Source organism: Rhinolophus ferrumequinum, chromosome X, assembly GCF_004115265.2.
Source record: "Rhinolophus ferrumequinum isolate MPI-CBG mRhiFer1 chromosome X, mRhiFer1_v1.p, whole genome shotgun sequence".
NCBI classification, from domain to species: Eukaryota; Metazoa; Chordata; class Mammalia; order Chiroptera; family Rhinolophidae; genus Rhinolophus; species Rhinolophus ferrumequinum.
In genome coordinates, this window is record NC_046284.1 from 70,709,960 (window position 1) to 70,732,683 (window position 22,724).

Consider the following 22,724-nt stretch of genomic DNA (forward strand, 5'->3'; position numbering starts at 1 on the left):
CTCTTGCGTGCCTATTATTTTATTATTTTTGTTAGCTTTCAATGTAGAAATGTTTTAAATTGTAATTGCATATGTTGTTGTTTTTTTTATTGTTTGCAGTATGTTTTAGGTATTACAGAGATTTAACAGTGGGTCTCTACTTTAACAATTTGAAAAATACTCGAGTGGAAATTGTTAATCTCAGTGAAGTAAAACGAAAGGTGAAGGTAATGTGGTAAAGATAGGATTTCGGCTTTCTTTGGCTGAAACAGTTATGATTCGTAAGATTTAATCCTGCAACTGATTATTAACTAAAAATATTCTAGGTGAAAACAAAATGAACAGACCTGCTTAGTACTTAGGAGAGGTTTGTTGTGTTGTTTGTTTTTAACGGTAATCTTTTGATAAGAAGGAAGCAATTTTACTTCCCAGAATTTATATTTATTTTAATTACATGTTTGTTGATGTTGGCTTTAGAAATGTTAACCTTTGAGCATGAGCTTTGCGGCACTCAATTATGATTGTTTTTAGGACTAAGGGTGCTTTCATTGTAGAATATATATTTTGAAAATGTATATTTTGGACTCCTTAAAGAAAATGTAAGTGAGAATCTATTAACTTTAATGTCAAAGGAAATAACTTCTGTCAATTTCTGTGTGTGTTGAATCATGGTAAAATTAAAGATATACACTATCATATATTGTGGAGTCTTAATATCTTTTAACTGTCTTGTTTTATGGCAGTTGTTAACCCCAGAATTATCATTCAGAAGTGTGAGAATTGGTTGTTTGAGACTTTTAACAAGTTTTCCTACAGGGAAAATTATTAAGGGTAGTTAACATTTTTAAACCAGTTGCACAATGGTGAAGTATAATGATGAAGAGCCTAACCACTGTTTGTAAAAATTGTTCTATGAAAAAATGTGTTCGAGGGTTCAAACAAAAAGTAGCTTGGTTCCAGTGAAAGGGCCTGCAAAGGGGAAATATGGGCTCTGTTGGCTACTACAAAGAGGATTTTGGGGAGATGGGAAATAGGATAAGCAAGAAGTTTTGGTTGTGAGAGGTCTTGCAGGGACTATCTCAATTAGGTCTACTGGGAATAGTAGGGACTTCAAAGAGCATCATCCCTGAGACAGCCACAGTTTTAACTCTTGCCTGGATTCTGTCAAGATCAGGGAAGGAGGTGTTACAGATAACCCCCGTATAACACGGCACTTTTATAACACGGTTTTGCTCTAACACGATTTGAGAATTAGAGAAATCCCCGAACAACACAAAGCTTAATAAGAGCTTTTAAGAGCAAAAAATATCTCATTCGAAATTAGGGAAATCCCTGAACAACATGGAACATAGTAAGAGCTTTTAAGAGCAAAAGATATCTCATTTGAAATTTTGCATTTGAGCGTGGATGTCGTATCAGATTTGACTGCAGAATTTTAAATCCATTTTGTTCGTGGAGTATTAAGTTCAGAGGATGAAGATATCTTGTGAAAAAGAAAACTCCCTCGGTTAATGGTGCTTAGTAGTGATGACGAAGAAAACATTATTTAACACATATTAATATGTTACACTTTTGGTGAAAGTTGCTTTAATAAAGATATTTCTCAATTATAAAAATATGATAATATGTTTCTTTTAATTTTTGGAACCTACCCACCTTTTTTGTACTAGTTCTTTGTTTCGTATAACACAGATTGACATAACTGGCATTTTTTTTAGGAACCTAACAACCGTGTTATACTGGGGTTACCTATACTTGAGGATATTGGTGATTCTGGACAAGGGTCATAAAAGAACAGCCTGTTTTAATAAACTGAACTAACTTTTCATGAGTTAATGCTGTGTATATTACAGTTTGTGCAGTTAGTTTGTTGTTTGTTTTTTGGTGAGAGTGTTTCCTGATGGAGGAGTTGATTATATACAGAGTTTTCAAATGGCATATTATTAATATACCATTATGTTATGTTATAATTGGTACTTTGATATTATCTCTTTATCAATACTACTTTTGTTTAAGGAAGTTAGTTTTGAGAGTAATACAGTTCACTGATAAAAACAGTTTGGGATTAAAGCCACAGACTTTAAAATTTAAGCAGGATGGCAAATATATGGCAGATTTGGGAAAAAACTGCTAGTTTTAATTAATTTCATGAGACTCTGTGGTAATAGAGGAAATAACATGGGCTTTGGAGGCTGGTTAATCTGGGTTCTAATCTCAACTTCAGTTCATAGTAGCTGTGTGACCCAATACAAGTTACCTAACCTCTGAGCCTCACTTTCTTCATCTGTAAATGGGAGAAAACCATCTTTAAGAGTTATTATATTTAAAAGAAATGCAGTACTGGGTTTAGTACAAGAGTTATTATATTTAAAAGAAATGCAGTACTGGGTTTAGTACACTTAGCAAGGTGCTTTGTACGTAGTAGGTTTCCAGTATTCACTAGTTTCTTCTCTTTCCCCACAGTCATCATCATGCCACTTTCCCCGCCCATAAATTCTGAATTATTGTCACCTATATTAAAACCTTGGGATTTAGATAGCTATGGTCATAGCTCCAGTTTCCCTATTATGAGCAGTTTTCTTAACATCTCCTTCCTAAATCTCATCATTTCATTTAAGTATAGTGATCACATGTGTAATCACAGATAGGGTGATTCAGGGATTAAATATGAGGTTATATTTACGAACATTTGGGGGGTAAGAAGAGACAAATAATTTCATTTGTTATAACTGGCTAATGAGGTGTTTCACTGACATTTAATTTTTAGGTGTTCCTCTCCCCCCCATTCTGAACTTTTGTCATGGTAGGAATTGGTTCAGTTCAAGTGTTTATTGGGTACAAGGCAGGTGCAGTACATAGTCTACAACGTGAAATGCCTAAAGATATACCACTCTGAGTCTTACCCCACCCCCATGGGTTTACATTCAGGTAAGCAAAATACACATGTGAAGAAACTCATTATACAAGTCATGAGACCATCAAACAATGCTAGTTGTGGTTTAGGGACGGATCTGGTAAGGCCTTGTGAAAGAGGTTGAATTTGATCAGGGCATTCGAGAGTGGATAATATTTTCATAGAGATGAAAGGAGCATAGTTCTTTCTGGTGGGACAACATAAGCAAAGGCATGGATGTACTCTTGGAGGAAAGAAGAATCTCATATTGCTAGGATACAAGGTGAGAGAGGTGATATGAGGTGAGAGTGTGAGATGAGGTAGACAATGTATTTAAGGTAGGCTGGGCTCAGATTGTATGGGGCTTTTAAAGCCAGTTTAAGAGTTCAACATTATTCAGTAAATGGGAGCTACTGAAGGTTTTCGAAGACATGGCATGGCCAGATCTATGCTTTGAAAAATAATCGATGTCATTGTATAAGATGAATTGGAGTTGGGGAGAGACTGAAGGTAGGGAATACCAGCTAGGAGGCTATTGTATTAGTCAGTGGAAGTAATAGTGAGATTTTTGAACTAGGACAGAAGGGGTAGAAAGGAGAGGACTGATGGTAGAGACCTTGCAGAGATAAAATAGAAATTGGCAACTGATTAGATGTTGGGGAGTAAGACGGAAGAATAAATAACAACAGAGATTAGGAATGTTGTGGTAGGACTTAATCAATTTAACAGATATTTAATGCTTGCCTGCCTGCCAATATACCTATCTATGCTAGCCACTGGACTAATACAAAGATAAATAGATCTTTGCAGCGTAAGGAGATAAAAAGCCAAAATGAACTTCTCCCTCTCTTGTATTGTCTTGAGTAAGAGGAAACCATTCTAAAGATTTTTGGTCATGCTTGTCATGCTTATAATCTTTACTACCAAACATGAATGTGCTTATTACTAGATAAAGGAGTTTTTCATGTTTTTTAAATGATCCTTAGGCCTGTTATTCTTGCTTCATCAATATTCATCTTAAATATTCAGCAGCCCCTGGGTGCAGGGGGATGTTCTGAAATAGTGACTTGTGCTTCTTTCTGGAATGTGGAAAAGAGGAACATCTGTATTTCTTACATACTTTCACCAGGTTTATTTGGAATTGAAAGGGTGCTATTGGCCCCTCCTCCACCCCCACTGGTCCCTTCCCAGTTCCTCCAAGACTATCTTCCTTTAAACAAGTTTCGCCTGGAAATATTCAGGTCAGTTCCCTCAGGGCAGGGCCTCTGTATTTCCCTACCTTGATTGTGTCATCAAGAGAGCTAATCATTACCTTATTCCATAATAAGCCCTGACGTGGTGCTATTGCTATCTTGGACCATATTATTGTTTTAATACAACTCCTCTCATAGTCTCCCTCATCTATAATTTTGAGGGTGAAATACAAGATTTTTTTCCCCTTCCTATAATTTTTCTTTTGGTAGATGCTGTCATTTGTCTTTAGCAGCAATTCTGAAGATCTGGTGAGCTCTTGGGATCTTGAGTACTTGGACAGAATTTGCTATACAATGTTTACATATTTTTGTTATTTCTAAAGATTATTTACTATTCTTGCTGACAGTTTTTGTTCTTTGTGTATTTTGTTTAGTTTTGGTTTGTTTTTAGATGGGAAAAAAGTTGGATGGGAGAGAGATTTAGAGCTAAACTTAACCTGGCTTTTGTAGATGATAGAAATGTTTTCTGAATTGCCCTGGAAGCATTCTATGTAACTGATTTTGCTGCTAGATTTAAACTTGTATCTGTATATTTGAAGTATGGCCTGGTGTGTGTGTGTGTGTGTGTGTGTGTGTGTAGAGAGAGAGAGAGAGAGAGAGTATTTTATTTTACGTATGCCTTGTTTCATTTCAGAAAGTATTTGAGATGGTTTGTAAGAAATACAGTCCAAATAATTTGGAGATATTGTTGGTTTGGTTCCAGACCACCACAATAAAGTAAATATTGCAATAAAGCAAGTCACGTGATTCCCCCCCAGTGCATATAAAAGTATGTTTACACTATACTGTAGTCTATTAAGTGTGCAATAGCACTATGTCTAAAAACTGTGCATAACCTTAAGTAAAAATACTTTATTGCTAAAAAAAAAACCCTGCTAACCATCTTTTGAGCCTTCAGTGAGTGGTAATCTTTGCTGCTGGAGGGTCTTGCCTGGATGTTGATGGCTGTTGACTGATCAGGGTGGTAGTTGCTGAATGTTGGAGTGGCTGTGGCAATTTCTTAAAGGAAGACAACAGTGAAATTTGCCACATCGATTGGCTCTTCCTTTCAGAAACAATTTCTCTGTAGCTTGCAGTGCTGCTTCATACCATTTTACCCACAATCAAAATTGGAGTCAAATCCTCTCAAACCCTGCCACTACTTTATCAACTAAATTTATATAATATTCTAAATTATTTGTTGTCATTTCAGTACTCTTCACAGCATCTTCACCAGGAGTAGATTCCATCTCAAGAAACCACTTTCTTTGTTTCCATAATAAGCAACTCCTCATTCATTACATTTTTCTCATGAGATTGCAGCAATTCAGGCACATATTCAGGCTCCACTTCAAATTCTAGTTCTCTTGCTATTTCCACATCTGCAGTTACTTTCTCCACTGAAGTCTCTAATCTCCAATAGTAGTCATCCATGAGGTTTGCTATCAACTTCTTCCAAAATCCTGTTAATATTGATATTTTGACCTCTTCCCATGAATCACTAGTGTTTTATGGCACCTAGAATTGTGAATCCTTTCCAGAAGTTTTTTTCAGTTTACTTTGCCCAGATTCGTCAGAGGAATCACACTATGGAATCTATAGCCATACAAAACATATTTCTTAAATAATAAGACTTGAAAGTCATAGTTACTCCTCAATCCATGGACTGCAGAATGGATGTGTTAACAGGCATGAAAACATTAATCTCATCGTACATCTCCATCAGAGCTCTTGGGTGACCAGGGGCATTGTCAATGAGCAGTGGTATTTTGAAAGGAATCTTTTTTTTCTGAGCTTTAGGTCTCAAAATTAGGCTTAAAATACTCAGTAAAATATGTTATAAACCTACGTGCTGTCAATCCAGCTTTTTGTTGTTCTATTTATAGAGCACAGGAAAAGTAGATTTATCGTTATTCTTTTTTTAAGATTTTAATTAAAAAATTTAACTAACATATTATATTAGTTTCAGGTATACACCATAGTTATTCAACATTTATATACCTAAAGAAGTGATCGCCATAATATGTCCAGCAACCATTTGACTCCATACTGTGCTATCACAATATTATTGACTATATTCCCTATGCTGTACATTACATCCCCATGACTTGTTTTATACCTGGAAATTTGAAACTCTTATTCCCTTCACCTTTCCCCTTCATTTTTAATTTTTAAATTACACTTGACACTCAGTATTATCTGATATTAATTTCAGGTGTACAACATAATGGTTAGACGTTTATATAATTTAAGAAGTGATCCCCTCTGACTAGTCTAGTACCCACCTGGCACTATACATAGTTATTACCATAATATTGACTATATTCCTTACCCTACATGTGCTATACCCTACATTCCCATGACTACTTTGTAACAATCAATTTGTACTTCTTAATCCTTTCCCCTTTTCACCCATCCCCCCAGCTCCCTCCCATCTGGCAACCATCAAAATGTTCTGTATCTATCAGTTTGTTTTCTTTGTCTCTTTTCTTCTTTAGATGCCACATATAAACAAAATCATGTATCGGTTTTTCTCTGCCTGACATACTCCACTCAGCACAATACCCTCCAGGTCCATCCATGCTGCTGCAGATGGCAAGAACCCATTCCCTTCCATGGCCAAGCAATGTTCCATTGTATATATGTACCACCTTCTCTTTATCCATTCATCCATTGATGGACACCCAGGCTGCCTCCACATCTTGGCCATTGTGAACAATGCTGTAGTGACCATATGGATGCACATGTCCTCTTGAAGTACCATTTTGATTTCTTCGGGTAAATACCCAGAAGTGGGATTACTGGGTCCTTCTTTGTCTCTTGTTATAGCCTTTGTTTTAAAGTCTATTTTGCCTGCTATAAGTATTGCTACCCCAGCTGTTTTAAATACGTATTTCCATTTTCATGAAATATCTTTTTACATTCCTTTACTTTGTTTGTGTGTCTTTCAATCTGAAGTGAGTCTCTTGTAGGTGGCATATGTAAGGGTTTTGCTTTCTTAATCCAGTCAGCCCTCCCATATGTTTTGATTGGAGCATTTAATCCATTTACATTGAGAGTAATTGTTGATAGATATGTAGGTATTGCCATTTTATTGTTCATATTTTTTATCTTTTTTCATCTTAAAGAAGTCCGTCTAACATTCCTCATAATACTGGTTTGGTAGTTATGAACTCCTTTAGCTTTTTCTTGTCTGGGAAGCTGGGAAGCTCGTTATCTGTCCTATGATTCTAAATGATAGCTTTGGTGGGTAGAATAGCCTTAAATGTAGGTCCCTGCCTTTCATCACATTGAATATTTCATGCCAATCCCTTCTGGACTGCAATTTGTGTTGAGAAATCAGCTGATAGTCTTATCAGAGCTCCCTTATAAGTTGTCCTTCTCTTGCTGCTTTTAGGATTCTCTCTGTCTTTAACATTTGACATTCTAATTATAATATGTCTTGGTGTGGGCCTGTTTGGGTTCATCGTGTTTGGGACTGTCTGTGTTTCCTGGGCTTATATGTCTATTTCCTTTGCCAGGTTAGGAAAGTTTTCAGTCATTATTGCTTCAAATAGGTTCTCAGTCCATTGCTTTCTCTCTTCTCTTTCTGGTAGCCCTATGATGTGAATGTTGTTATGCTTGATGTCCCAGAGGTCCCTTAAACTACTCTCATTATTTTGGATTCCCCCCTTTTCTTTTGCCTCCCTCTCCCCCCCACTCTAGTTCAAGCAGTTGTTTCTCAGTCTAGTTGTGTAGGACACAGCTCTCTGGCCCATGCTGGTATTTTGCGCTCCACCCTCTCCCCGCTGAGGCAGTCAGTCGCCAGGTCGCCAGTCATCGGTCAGCCACTCACAGCAGCTCACGGCTGCTCTCGCTGGCTGCCGGCAGCTCTCACTGGCTGCCGGCCACTCACGCCGGCTGCCAGCCACTTGCACTGGCCACCAGCCACTCATGGTGGCACACGGTAGCCCGTGGCAGTACTCACACCCCGCGGCAGCTTACAGCAGCTCACGCCGACCTCTGTCTGCTCAGGACAGCCCAGCTCCAGGGAGAGCTGTTCTTTACAATCTTAGCTGTAGAGGGTGCAGCTCACTGGCCCATGTGGGAATTGAACCGACGACCTGGGCGTTAGGAGCACGGCACTCCAACCACCTGAGCCACCAGGTCGGGCCAGATTTTTATTTCTTTTTGCTATTCTGTTTGGTTGGGTGTTTTCGGCTACTTTATCTTCTAAATCATTGATTCAATCCTCTACTTCATCTAATCTACATAAAGATGGAAAAGTTTGAAATATTGCGAGAATTACCGAAATGTGACACAGAGACAGGAAGTGAGTAAATGATATGGGGAAAATGATGTGAATGGACTTTCTTGACGCAGGGTTACCACAAACCTTCAATTTGTTAAAAAAAAAAAAATGCAGTATCTTGCAAAGCACAATAAAATGAGGTAGCCTGTAAGAAGTATTTTGATATTCAGGGTAAGGATAAGATAAATTAACAGGTGTTTGGAAAGAATAGAGGATGGGTTTGGAGGATGAAATAGAACACAGGTAGGTAGGCTCTAAAGATATACCACACATTTGAAATATAGTGGAATTGCAAATTTGGCCTTGAATTTCCTCGTGCTGGTGTTTCTCACTCTGATTATATTAGATATACCTGGGAGTTCAGAAAAGAGTTTCCATGCTAGTGCCCTACTTACTAAGATTCATATTTAACTGATCTTATGGTGGCGTAGGCATCATTCCCTAGATTATAATGTACAGCTGAGGATAAAGAATCACAGCTCTAGGCCAAAGTAAAAACAGACATAATCATATAGTTCTCATCCAACAAGAAAAATGCATATTAGTTCCTAAGCACTTAGCTTTAAAGTGAATTTTCTGTGAATTGTAATGTTTCATTCTGTTTTGTTTGTTTGTGATACAATTGGGGCAATTCAGGGATACACTGAATGCCCTCAGTATATAAACCTGCTACCATCAGTAAAGAAAGGAAGAGGAGGGGGAGAAAATAGGGGGCAAGAAAGAGAAGGGGAAGTGGGGGGGAGATACAGATGGGGCAGAGGAAGTAGTTGAGCTGCCTTGTATGCTCTTGCTATGTAGTTTTGATATTTTGCTTTTCCATAAGCGTAAAAAAAAAAATTAGTGTCTTCGCTGATTTTGACGTAGTTTAGCCTTGTAATTCAGAGGTTAAATAATCTGCATACCATATTGCTAGCTAAGTAAGGGGATTGTGACTCTTCAATAAAATATCCTATCACATCTCTAACAAAAATTCCTAAGATCACAGATAATTATTCTTACTATAGGACCTATCTGCCTCTCCTATAAAGTGGTTGGGGACTTTAAGAGGAAATATAATAATTTTAACACCCAATGTAAATTTTTTACCCGAAAAGATTAATCCATTTCATCTTAAATGTATCTAAACTTAAGGGAGAAAGATAAGACGTTTAGTGATCACATGTTATCTCTTCAGTTTTATTCACTCTTCAACAGAACTTGGTAAGGAAAAGTGTGTCTTTTTAACATGAGAAAGAGACATACAAATAAGTGGGAGGCACATAAGGAATTTGAACTTACATCATTCTAAGTTCATGAGTTTTCCTCTGTACATTGTTGTCTCCCCCATAAGGACGACATTGAAGATAAGGAGAGGATATGATTGCTGGCAATCAGATCAGTAAATCAGATCTGCTGATTCAATAGCCATGTCTACTCAAAATAAAGGTCAGCAAAATCCAACAAGGTTTTTTATAGACATAGACAAGTTTATTTTAAAATTCATATGTAAAAGTACAGAAGCTAGAATATCTAAAACCATTTTGAAAAAGACAAAATGCAAGGAATCACTCTATGCGAGATAGTAAGGTTTACTGTGTTACTGCAAGTAATTAAGACTGGTATTGGTGGAAGGATAGACACATAGATGGGTGGAACAGAATAGATCCAGAAATAGATCCACACAAATATGCTCAATTGCTTTCTGAGAAATGTGCAGAAGCAAAGTAAAGTTCTTTAGGTTCCTCATAAATATAAAATAGAAATTAAAAGTGTTTATGATTATTTTGAGAAGTAAATAAAATAATTATGCTGTGTATATAATGTTTGAGAAGAGTAATAAAATTCTTATTTTCAATAAAAGAACTCTAAAGTTTAGGTGTCCTAGACAAAATACTCCTTTTCCCCTGCTATTTAACTCAATGGACAAGTTAAACCTATTTTATATTCTCCAAGGTAGTATTTTAATGAAATTACATGGACCTCATATCTGTAAGAGGTTACTACAATGAAAAGAATTACTATTAAAGAGTGTCATGTATATATGTACATATCATGTATATATGCGCATTCATCTGTACCACATATAATACATGTATCCTTTGAAAGTAAACTCTCCAAAGCATATGTTGACTCATATGATACTGGCCAGTGCCTTGGCATTGGAAACACTTAGGAGCTATTCAAAACTATTAAATTCATTAGTTCTGATTTCAACCAAGCAGAGTAAAATTCCTGCCTGAACAGTAACCGGAGAAGCTGCTTTTCTGTCTTTGAACCAAAGTTTTAAAAACCCAAATGTTTCACACGTACCTTCTAATGTGCATATAGTATCCATGTGCTTAGTTCAACTCATAGTAACCTATAATCTGCACAACTACTGGTCCTTTTTAAAGCAGGGTGATACTTAGATTGGTTTTAATTAGTTCTAGCTATTACTTTGCTGCATTCATCCAACAAATAATTATTAAATGCCTATGTGTGTGTAAGGTGTTGTGATATTTACTAGATAGGGTTCAGTTGGTTATTGCTCCAGCTTTCTGCCTTGATAACTGAAAACCAGTTAACTGTATATCCATCCATTCTTCCATAGTCACAAGGAAATGTCTGAAAGGATAGATAGTATATTATGTCACAAATAACTACAAATTTAGGCTTATAGAAAACTTTTTTTAATTTAACATTCTGGGGTATTAAGGCTTTAATTCCATACTCCTGTGGTGTTCATTACTTGCAGATTCATTTTTTTTAAAATTTTTTTATTAGGGTATATTAGGGAGCAGTGTGTTTCAATAGGACCCATCAGCTCCAAGTCGTCATCCTTCAATCTAGTTGTGGAGGGCGCAGCTCACTGGCCCATGTGGGAATTGAATCGGCAACCCTGTTGATCAGAGCTCGTGCTCTAACCAACTGAGCCATCCAGTCACCCCCAGATTCATGAACTCCTTTACACTTCTTTACTCTTTAAATATTAACGTTTTTTTAAGAATAATAGTAGGTTGCCTCGTATTCAAATCAGCTGTCAAGAGTGGAACCTCAATATGTATGGCAATTCAATTTGTACTTCATTCCTGCCTTACGTACCTCCCTTGCTGGCATTCAATTATGGTAGTTGGAGAGATTTATTATGTCCCTCTTGCTTTTATTTAGTGTTATTCTACAATCATTTTTACTACATGAGAAAGAAAACTTATTTTTACTAATTAATTGCCTTTGAATTCGGGCCTCTTAGTTCTTTGGACTCACTGCATCGATGTTGAAATAATGAGGTTTCTAGAGGTTAACAAGTCACCTTTTGAGTTGCTAGTGATAGTTCTCAATTCAGTGATGTTTGATTTTGTATATTCTACCTCCAGCTTGCTGAGGTGTATGCTAAAATATGGTGAAGAACAGAAATGACTATTGTAGCTGTAGTAGTAAATTTTGAAATTAGGCTTATTTTCCTTATTTTCATAATGACATTGTGCAGAACTTGGATAGCAAGATGAATAATAGCTTATGTGACCCATTTTAACAGATGCATGTAAGCAGTTCCTAGTAAACATGGGCCTGGCTGGATAACATAGAACTGACTTCAGTCCTTTTATTGAAACTGTCAGGCTCTATGTTGCAGAGCGATTTTTAAGAGGACCATGGCTATTTCTCTAAAAACAGCATCTCTGAAGTTAGAGAGTGATTTTGAATTACGGTATTGTTTTGAAGACTCATCCTAATTGAATAAATTTTGTAACTTTAGAGTTATCTCTTTTGAGAGAAACAGAAGTGTCATCCATTATTTCAATTTTTATACTACATTCTCTATTTTTTTAAAACAGTATAGTTGGCTTTCTTTATATTAAATCCCTTAACAATTAGTATGACACAAGTGAAATATTGTAATTTGGTTGAATTATGTCAGTTCCAAAAAGTGAACTAAATATTCTTACCATTAATCACTTATTAGGATTAACAGCTTCTAAAATCTAATGTACTCTTCTTTTTCCTGCCTTCATGGAGGTGTACTTCACAAGTTTCTGCTAATAAAGTTCTTGGTTTCAAAGCATGAAAAATAAGAATCTATTTTGCTGGGGTTTTTTTTTTTTTTCTTTAGAAGGATGCAAGGGACATAAGAGTAAAAGTAAGTTGGAATTAATTACAAGTTGAGTGTTAGGAAATAATATATTCTGGGTAAAGCAATATTCTGTGTATACTATACCAATTTTTTTTTCTGTAAAGAGATAAATATTTTAGAGTTTGTTTGCTGCATATAACCTGTCACATATTCTTTTTTGAACAACCCTTTTAAAAATGTTAAAACTCTTAGGCCATGGTTTAAACAAATGGCTTCACAATATGGTTTAGACAAATGGCTTCACAATATGGTTTGCAGAGTGGCAGTGTCGCCCCAATAAATTTAATAAAAGTTTAAAAAAAGTCAGAAAATATCAAAACAAGTCATTTTAAATAACTATTGCAGGTGCAATCAAATTTTCCATAAGCACTATGTTGACTATAGAGTTCAGTTTTAAAATTAAAAGATAAAAAGTCTACTGGGGAAATGGCCATACCTATTTTTTTTTTTGAGTATAATTAAGTTGTTGTTTTTTGGGGGTTTTTGTAATTTTTATGAAATTTATTGGGGTGACATTGGTTAGTAAAATTATATAGGTTTCGAGTGTACATTTCTATAATACATCATTTATATACTGCATTTTGTGCTCACCACCCAGAGTCTGTTCTCCTTCCATAACCATATATTTGACCCCCTTTAACCTCTCATACTATCCCCCTCCCCTATTATCCTCTGGTAACCACTAAACTGTTATCTGTGTTTATGAGTTTTTGTTTCTTTGTCTTGTTCCTTTGTTGCTTTCAGTTTTATATCCCACATATGAGGGAAGTCACATGGTTCTTGACTTTCTCTGCCTGACTTATTTCACTTAGCATGATAATCTCAAGATCCATGCATGTTGTCGTTAATGGCAGTATTTCATTGCTTCTTATGGCAGAGTATTATTTCATTGTGTATATATACTGTATCTTCTTTATTTAATCCTCTATCAAAGGACACTTTCGGTTTTTCCATGTCTTGGCCACCATAAATAATGCTGCAATGATCAAAGTGGTACATACCATGTTTCCCCAAAAATGAGACCTAGCCAGACAATCAGCTTTACTGTCTTTCGGAGCAAAAATTAATATAAGACCTGGTCTTATTTTACTATAAGACTTTTTCTGCATGACTTATTTCACTTAGCACTGACTTATTTCACTGCCCACTCTTATTTCACTATAAGACTTTTTCTGCCTGACTTATTTTACTATAAGACCGGGTATTATGTGATATGATATGATATGACATGATATAATATAGTAATATACCATGTTTCCCTGAAAATAAGACCTAGCTAGACCATCAGCTCTAATGTGTCTTTTGGAGCAAAAATTAATATAAGATCTGGTCTTATTTTACTATAAGACTGGGTCTTACATAATATAATATAATATAATACAATATAATATAATACTGGGTCTTATATTAATTTTTGCTCCAAAAGATGCGTTAGATCTGATTGTCTGGCTAGGTTTTATTTTTGGGGAAACACGGCATATCTTTACGGATGAATGTTTTCAGTTTTTTTTGGTAGATACCTAGAAGAGGGATTGCTGGGTCATATGGTAATTCCATTCTTAATTTTTTCAGGAACCTCCATATTGTTTTCCATTGTGGCTGTACTAATGTACATTCCAACTAGCAGTGGATGAGGGTTCCTTTTTCTACACAGCTTCTCCAATACTTCTTTTTGATGATAGCCATTCTAACAGATGTGAAGTGGTATCTCATTATGGCTTCAATTTGCATTTCCCTAATAGCTAATGAAGTGGAACATTTTTTCATACATTTGTTGGCTGTTTGTATGTCTTCTTGGGAGAAGTATCTATTCAAGTCCTCTGCCCATTTTTTAATTGAATTGTTTTTTTTGTTGTTGAGTTATATATAAGTTTTTTATATATGTTGGATATTAGCCTCTTATTCCCATTCAGTTGGATGCCTCTTTGTCTTGTTGATGGTGTTTTGTTACTTTTTTCTTTCGCTTTACAGAGCTTTTTAGTTTGATATAGTCCCTTTCATTTATCTTTGCATTTACTTCCCTTGCCTTTGAGGTCAGATTCATAAAATCCTCTCTGAACCCAAGGTCCATAAGTTTATTACCTATGCTTTCTACTGTGCACTTTATTGTTTCAGGTCTTATATTTAGGCCTTTGATCCGTTTTGAGTTAATTTTGGTATATGGTGACAAATAGCAGTCTGCTTTTGTTTTTTTTGGCATGTCGCTTTCCAGTTTTTCCAGCACTGTTTCTTGAAGAGGCTTTCTTTTCTCCATTGTACGTTTTCGGCTCCTTTGTCCAAGATTATCTGCCAAAACAATATACAGATTTAATTTAATCCCCATCAAAATCCCAATGGCATTTTTTAAAGAAATAGAACAAAAGCTCATCAGATTTGTATGGAATCACAAAAGACCCCGAATAGCCAAAGCAATCCTAAGAAAAAAGAACGAGGCTGACCTGTGTAATTTTATGAGATTAGGTGAGTATGAGTACAGCAACTCAGTTTAGTGTTTCTATTTGCCCAGAATCTTCAAAAGTGATCTACTTAATTTTTTTCTGAGAAAATGAAAGTAGTTTTAAAGAATTATTCACTTGGATTTTGCAGTATCTGAGTTAATTATTACCAACTTTATAGTTGTTTATAAGCTTCCTAGAATTTTCTGTAGGAAATTGTTTCTTCCCTATTTGGCACTTAACTGGGGGATAACAGCCCTGTCTGCTTGTCTTTTCAAATTACAAATTTTATTTTTGAAATAAAGGTTTGATGTCCCGGAGAATTCTGAAAATAGTTTTGTTTTCATATAGGAGAAAGTGACCTAAATTTTATTGAATATTGATGTCCTCTACAGGAATGAATATTCTTATATTGAAAATCTGGTATCTTGTTGAACGTAAATGAGATGGGAATAATGGAATGTTCTGTTTTTATAGGCCATTTTTGTGCACTGAAATGATTTTTAGGATACAGTTATCTCTTTGACTCATTTACATTAGTTTTATTTCTAGTTCCTTCAGACCCACAGCTTTATGATAAATTAGTCATAAGATGGTATTAATAGGAAGTAACCAGTAACTAAGGTAACAGAGGAAAACAATATTAACTTTTTCTATGGATAGTCCTCAGTCATTTTGTAATAAAATTTCAATTATCAGGATTCTGTGTTAATAGTGGTTTGTGGACTGTTTTGTGTTGAGACATGAGTGCTGGCTAAAATTGCAGTTCAGTTTTCAGAGCCTTTGTTAGGCTTCTTTGGTTCTGTTCCACAGTTGGTTGTTACAATTTGTTGTTGAGATCAGGACTTGAGTCTGTTCATACACAGAATTGGGAAAGGATCTCCTTCTCCCATTCTATCCTCCCCATGATTTCATTTATGGACTCTAGTTCCCATGAACCCTTTATCCTGGTTCCTCTGATCAGAAATGTGAGTGTCTCTCAGAGTTTTAGCCTTTCATGTTGTTACACAGTTCTGCACTATTGGGCTATTGGGGCTGTCCTTGGAGTGAAGTGAAGGAGAGAGTGAAAAGAAAAGAAAAAAGAAAAAAAACAACAACAACACAGGAATTACCCCACACTTTCTTATCATACAGGCCTCTTTTCCTGACTAGAGAGGTAAAGGTCTTCTCTTGATTGGGGCTTGCCTTGGAACTGGCCTGGGAGTCAAGAAAAAATGGGGGAAAAGAAAACTTCAGATTTTTCTCATGCTCACCTGCTCAAACATGCATCTTTTCCTGTTCCTCTGTCCAGAAAGTGGGCTTTCTCTTGGAAATTATGTTTATGCCCACTATGGAGTTCCATAACTCAGTCTCTCTTTGGGTCAAAGTCAGGAGATAAAGGTAGAAAACAAACTCAGGAAACTCACCAGAGTACTGGTTATTCTTCCAATTTTTTATCTCCCTCCCTAAACTGCTTGTTGTTGTTTAATTTTCAGAGTACTCAGTTCTTTTTTTGTATTTTGTCCAAAGGTTTTAGTTTATAATCAGGATAGGCTTATTTCATCTTGGCTGTCACCAGAAGCTCTGTTTAATTTACTTCTTTTGATTTTGTACTTTTCTGTGGACTCACAAATAGGCAGTGGTAAAATTTATTTTTGCTATACCATCTTGCTGTTGCTTAATTTTCAAACATCTTAGATCAGTAGTTGGCAAACTTTCTGTAAAGGATCAAATAGTTTATATTCTAGGCTTTGCAAGCATAGTATCTCTGAACTGCTCAACTCTGCTATTGCAGTGAGAAAGCAGCCATAGGTAACATGGAAACAAATGGATGTGTTTGTGTACCTGTAAAATTTTATTTGCAAAAACAGACTGGGGGCCAGATTTGGCCCATGGGCCATAGCTTGCAGACCCTTATCTAAATCCTCCTACACTTACTCTTTTCCTGAAGTAGTACATGAAGAGTGTTATTACCTACTGAGCTTTGTATATTGAAATAATTGTTTTTCCATGGCCACTTATATTTTTCTCCTACAGCTTATTCTTCTATAGAGTAAGTAAAAATTTAATTGAACTGAATGAAAGGAAAGGAATTCACAACAGTGCAATTATATAAAACTCTTCCCATCCTAACTGGCTTTGAATAACTTGCTTTGAATGCCACAGTAGATTTCTTCTGTGGTATTTTTTGCCATCTGATAAATATATTTGGTTGGGGACAGTCTTAATGAAAGTATACAGGTCATATGTTTAGTATATGTTAATTTGTCATAGCACAGCTCTAAACAATATGAAATGAAACATACAGCTCTGAAATTCAAGGATTCTCAAGGACAATCTGGAAACTATTAATATTGTTCCTTTCCTTAGTACCTTCTATGTGTCCTTTGTCCTTTTGTGTTTCAGTAAGTGTGTATCTTATTAGATTGTGAAGGGAAATGCCTACGGTTATATTTTTCTTTGTTACTACCCTTGTCTAGTTCTCTTGAACTTCAGTTTTTGAACAATATTTTGCAGGTAAATGATCTTAGAATGGATGATGAGCCAATGGAAGAGGGTGAAACAGGTTCTTGCCAAGTAAGTACTTGTGTTAACTTATTAAGCTACATTTTTAGAATATAAGGAAAGAAAATAATGGGAAAGGAGAAAATCTTCTGCCATTTAAAGAAATTTATTCAGGTATGTTAGTAATAAGTAAATCCAATGATTAATAAAACAGCAGCAGTTCAAAATATAAGACAGATTTTTCTGTCAGAAATTCTTATACATGAATTTTTAAAACAACTTTATTGAGGTATAATTTACATGCTATGAAATTCACCCATTTTACACCCAAGTATAATGGATGAAATTTTTACTTGTTAGTATATGAGTAACTAGGTTACTTAAATACAGAATCCTCTGAATTAAACTTTCACTTATTGTGGACTCTAAAAAACAAAAGAAATGAACAAACAAAACAAAACAAAAACTGACTCATGGAAACAGATCAAACTGATGGTTGGCAGAAGGGAGACGGGTGGGGGAGTATAGGGGAATGTAGTCAATAGTATTGTGATAAATTTGCACAGTGACATGATTGTTAGATTCAGTGAGGTGATCACATTGTAAGGTACGTATATAAATGTTGACTCACTATGTTGTACACCTGAAATTAATATAATGTAACCGACTATACTTAAATGAGAGAAATGCACAGAAAAGTGAAAAACATAAACTAAATAAGATTGTCTTCAACTTTAGGGTTGAAAGGAGATGTAACACGGAAGTATTTAACTACAAGGATAAGCTCAGGTCATTTAAAATCTATTTCCTGACTTTCAAAATGGATTATATCTAAATTATTTCAGAAGTTTCTAACTAGTTTTAAAGGCTGCGTAGCTATCAGATCTTTCTATGCAAGGCCTATATACTAGTCTATCATTTTATAAGATCTAGTTTTACAGAAGAGTGTTCTTAAGATTTTAGGGAGGGTCTGACTAAGGTAGACATCTCCATTTATGTTATTTTATGATTATCACTTCTGTCGATATTGTCTTAGAATTATAGATTTTTGTAAGCTGGAAGGAACCTCAGAAATAGTATTTATAATACCTTCATTGTATAGACATAATAAAATTATACTAACTATAATTCAGCTTTGATAATTGTATGCTAGATATAAGTATATGTAGTTTGGGAAGCTATGTATGTATGTATGTATGTAGGTAGGTAGCTTGTTTCAAGCTCAGTAGTCTACTGAGACCTGGAGAGGTTGTGATTTATACTAGGTCATAAAACTAACAAGTAGCAGAATCAAGACTTACGACCCAGTGTGCCTCCTGTTAAGTCAGCTGTGTACTGTGCAGACTCAAAGAAGTGGGAAATAAGGAAGCACCATCCTTTTCTTATTTAGTTGTGGATAAAATCAACTTTCATGTCTCCCCCCCCACCCCGAAACTTGTTCATAAGTGGATTTTTCTCATATAGGAACAAGCAGAGATTTAAGTTGGGTTTGTCCAAGACTCTCCTTTGAGATATTCTATGTAAAAAATCAACTGTTTCTGCAGGTAGTGATGATGTAATGATAATCTCAGTTCTGAGTAACAAGATGAGAGATAAAATGTCGTTTTAGCTATTATAATATACTGAATATTAATAACATGTTAATTTTGAGTGTAATTAAATATAAACTATCAAAATCATCTAGAACTATAGATCGTATGGACTAAAAAGCATAGTAATATTTATGTTGATAGTTTATGAAAGTTAAGAGTATAAGAAAATACAAAAGGCAGTATTTTACAAAAGGGGAAGGGTTTATTTCAGTATTAATAAATTAACAAGGAAATACCATGCCCCACATCACAGGAGGAAGAAAAAAAGCATGTATATGTGTGCATATGTATGTATGTGTAGCCAATGTATATGTGTAGCCATATACATAGGGGAATTGTCAAATATTTATCTTCCTAATTTTAATAAAACATGAGTCAAGAAGTACAGTTTTAATAGACAGTAAAAATATACAATGCTAGATGCTAGTATGATTACATTAGACAGTCACCTTGAGTTGCTAAAAAGTGGAGTCTGAAGTTTTGAGGAGTAAAGGCCTAGAGTCACTTCCAAGAATTTGATTTAGTTTGTGGCCTCAGTTATCTGGATTTAAAATAATGTGCTTTTACTGTGTGATGGTTCAAGTACTTGTGTCAATTAAATGATATGGGTGATAAGAAACACTAGCCATATAAATTTATCATCCCTTTGATTAATGGTTTCATATATAGGATTTTTTTTGGGGGGGTTGTAATTGCTTATTCAAATGTGATGCTGACAGCTGTGTAAACTGGTTGTCTTTTTTTTTTTTTTCCAATAATGGAGGATTGTAGAGACAGTGTTCTTTAACTTCAGGTATCTATGTGGCCTAATACTGTTTTGCAATTGACTGAATTAGACAACCAATTCACTCCATCTCAATTATTGTAGCTTTGGTAGTTGAAACAAGCTACATACATACATACATACATACATAGCTTCCCAAACTACATATACTTATATCTAGCATATAATTATCAAAGCTGAATTATAGTTAGTATAATTTTATTATGTCTAGATTTGTTTTGAGGTATTGTTCCATTTCTCAAGACAGCCTTCACATTTGGAAAGTGTTAAGTAACAGGTCATTGATAAAAAAATATCTGATATCATAATTGCACCACCTGGTCCCCTATTTGTCCCAACAATGTCCAGTTCTTCTTTAGTAGATGACTGATATGAGTTATTTTTTTATGTTGTCAAAACAAACATAGATGTCTTCTATTTGTTAGTTTATGGTCAATTTATTTTTAAAGTTTGTATGGAATGGTTGTTATTTCCTGAAATAAAATACATATTTTTAATGCTACCAATATTTTAGGATTTCAAAGGAAGATTCACTTAACAATTAGATTTTTTGGTGATTCCATTAGCACAAGGTCAGCAATATGTTAAGTCACTAAATTAATTTATGTTTTTATTACCCAGAAATGTAAATGTTATATTTAGCTGAAAATGTACATTAGAAAACTGATTTCCTGATAGTTTTAAGTCCTAAGTTTCTATTTTTAGAAACCATTCTTGACATAAGTCTCTCATAAGAATCCTTTAAAAATACTTTGGCAAGTGCATTTTTACTTAAACACATGTGTAGTCATAAGTAGGATTTTAAGCTGACGGGCGTACTTCCTGTATCGTGGATTTTTCCTTCCTCTGTTTGTCTTTCCATTTCGATGGCACATTTAGCTTTGCTGTACTTCATTATTTTTCTTCCCTTGTAAAGTTGGTGCTTGCCTCTGCTTTATTCATTTACCCTTAAAAAATTGTTTTTGGAACCTTTGTACTACAGATATGCAAAACACTTGGATAATCAATTTTGTTCAACTAAATAATGATGGACAGCCACTGTAAGATGGAGTATGCTGTACCTCAAAGATACAATATAAATAAGTTCAATAACTTCTGTTTTTATAGATGTTTTGTGGTTTTCAAAATTCTCAGTTAACTCACAACAGATCTGTAATGGATAGGGCAGGTTTTATTCACTTTTTATAGATGAGGGAACTAAAGAGCTGTCCCTGGTAAGTAGAATAAACCACCCCTAAGTGGGAACTTATTTGTCACCCTTTTAAAATTTTCAGTCATCATGTAAATTGATACAATTTTGACATTTATATTGTTACTACTGTTAGCCTTCTTTAAAGGATGCTGATACTTGGCTTGGTTTACAATGGCCCTGGATTATTCATTGCATGAGAAGGCTACATCAAGCTGCTTTTCCAGGTCTCCACACATAAGTTTTAACCAATCCACTAAATGCTTCTTGGAATCAAAGGGTGATCAAACTGACCTAACTACCCACAAATAAAGCAAATGTTTGAACAGATGGATGTTACATTATTACATAAAAACAAAACAAAAATAGGCTTTAAAAATCCTGCTTCTTTTGTTTTGACCTGTTTTCTGAAGGTAGCTATTCTTAGTTCAACAGTCCTATGAAACTGTTGTAATAGAGTTATATAGTATTGTTTCCTAATAGATTGTCATCAGCTCTTTCTCTTTCTGATCAACAGGTGATTTTTTTTCCTAATCAAATCAGTTGCCAAATGAATAGAGCAATAGTGTATTTGGCAGTTTGTTTTGTACTTTATTGTTTTTTCCAGTGTTACAGCATACTTGGCTCCCTAAATTAAAAAAGATGATCATGGAGCGGCTGGATGGCTCAGTTGGTTAGAGTGCGAGTTCTGAGCAACAGGGTTGCCGGTTCAATTCCCACATGGGCCAGTGAGCTGCACCTTCCACAGCTAGATTGAAGACAACAACTTGAGCTAAGCTGCCACTGAGCTCTCGGTGGGCGGCCAAGTGGCTCACTTTGTTACAGCACGCATGAGCTCTTAACAACAAGGCTGCCGATTCGACTCCCACATGGGATGGTGGACTGCGCCCCATGCAACTAAAGATTGAAAACGGCAACTGGACTTGGAGCTGAGCTGTGCCCTCCACAACTAAGATTGAAGGACAACAACTTGACTTGGAGCTGATGGTTCCTGGGAAAAACATACTGTTCCCCAATAAAGTCTTGGAAATACACACTGTTCCCCTTCCCCAATAAAATCTTTAAAAAAAAAAAAAAGGTGATCACAGATAGGAGTTAGAACATACTATTTTGGTTGTGGTTGAACCTTAATAGTTTTTCTGTTTATCAACAGTTAATACAACGTTTAAAAAAAACCCTCGTAATCATACTTTCCTCAGATTTGTCATTTGATGTTGGAAAGAAAAGTGGTCCCTATTTCAAAGTTATTAAATCTTAATTTCACAGTAGCAATTTTCTTTACACAGATCAATTAGGTATTGTGTATAAATTTTCTAGGGCTGCCATAGCAAAGTACCACAGACTAGGTGACTTAAGCAACAGATTTCTCACAATTCTGGAGTCTATGTCTAAGATCAAGATTTGGTTTCTTCTGTGGCTTCTCTCCTTTCCTTATAGATGGCTGTCTTCTCCCTATGCCTTCACATGATTTTTCCTCTGTGTGTGTCTATGTCTTAATTTCCTCTTCTTACAGGAACACCAGTCATACTGGATTAGGGCCCACACTAATGGCTTCATTTCACCTTTATTACCCTATCTCCAAATACAGCCACATTGTGTGGTACTGGGGGTTAGAACTTCAGTTTATGAATTTTGAGGGAATGCAATTCAGCCTATAACATATTGTGTATTTTTGTGTCATTAAGTGATGTGATATTTCTGACAAAATATACTATCTTCAAGTTCACATTTTATCTTTGTATCCCCACTGTGTAGCAG

General features: G+C 35.3%; 1 protein-coding gene across 2 annotated transcripts in view; it reads left to right on the forward strand.

Moving 5' to 3' along the window:
• Positions 1–22,724, forward strand: part of RPS6KA6 (ribosomal protein S6 kinase A6) — a 97,049-nt gene that overhangs the window by 2,061 nt on the left and 72,264 nt on the right. For both annotated transcript variants that reach the window (XM_033105762.1, XM_033105704.1), the window contains one exon: positions 17,414–17,473. In XM_033105762.1, the coding sequence (XP_032961653.1) occupies positions 17,429–17,473 (45 nt within the window). In that variant the 5' untranslated portion in view covers positions 17,414–17,428. The remainder of the gene's footprint in view (positions 1–17,413; positions 17,474–22,724) is intronic.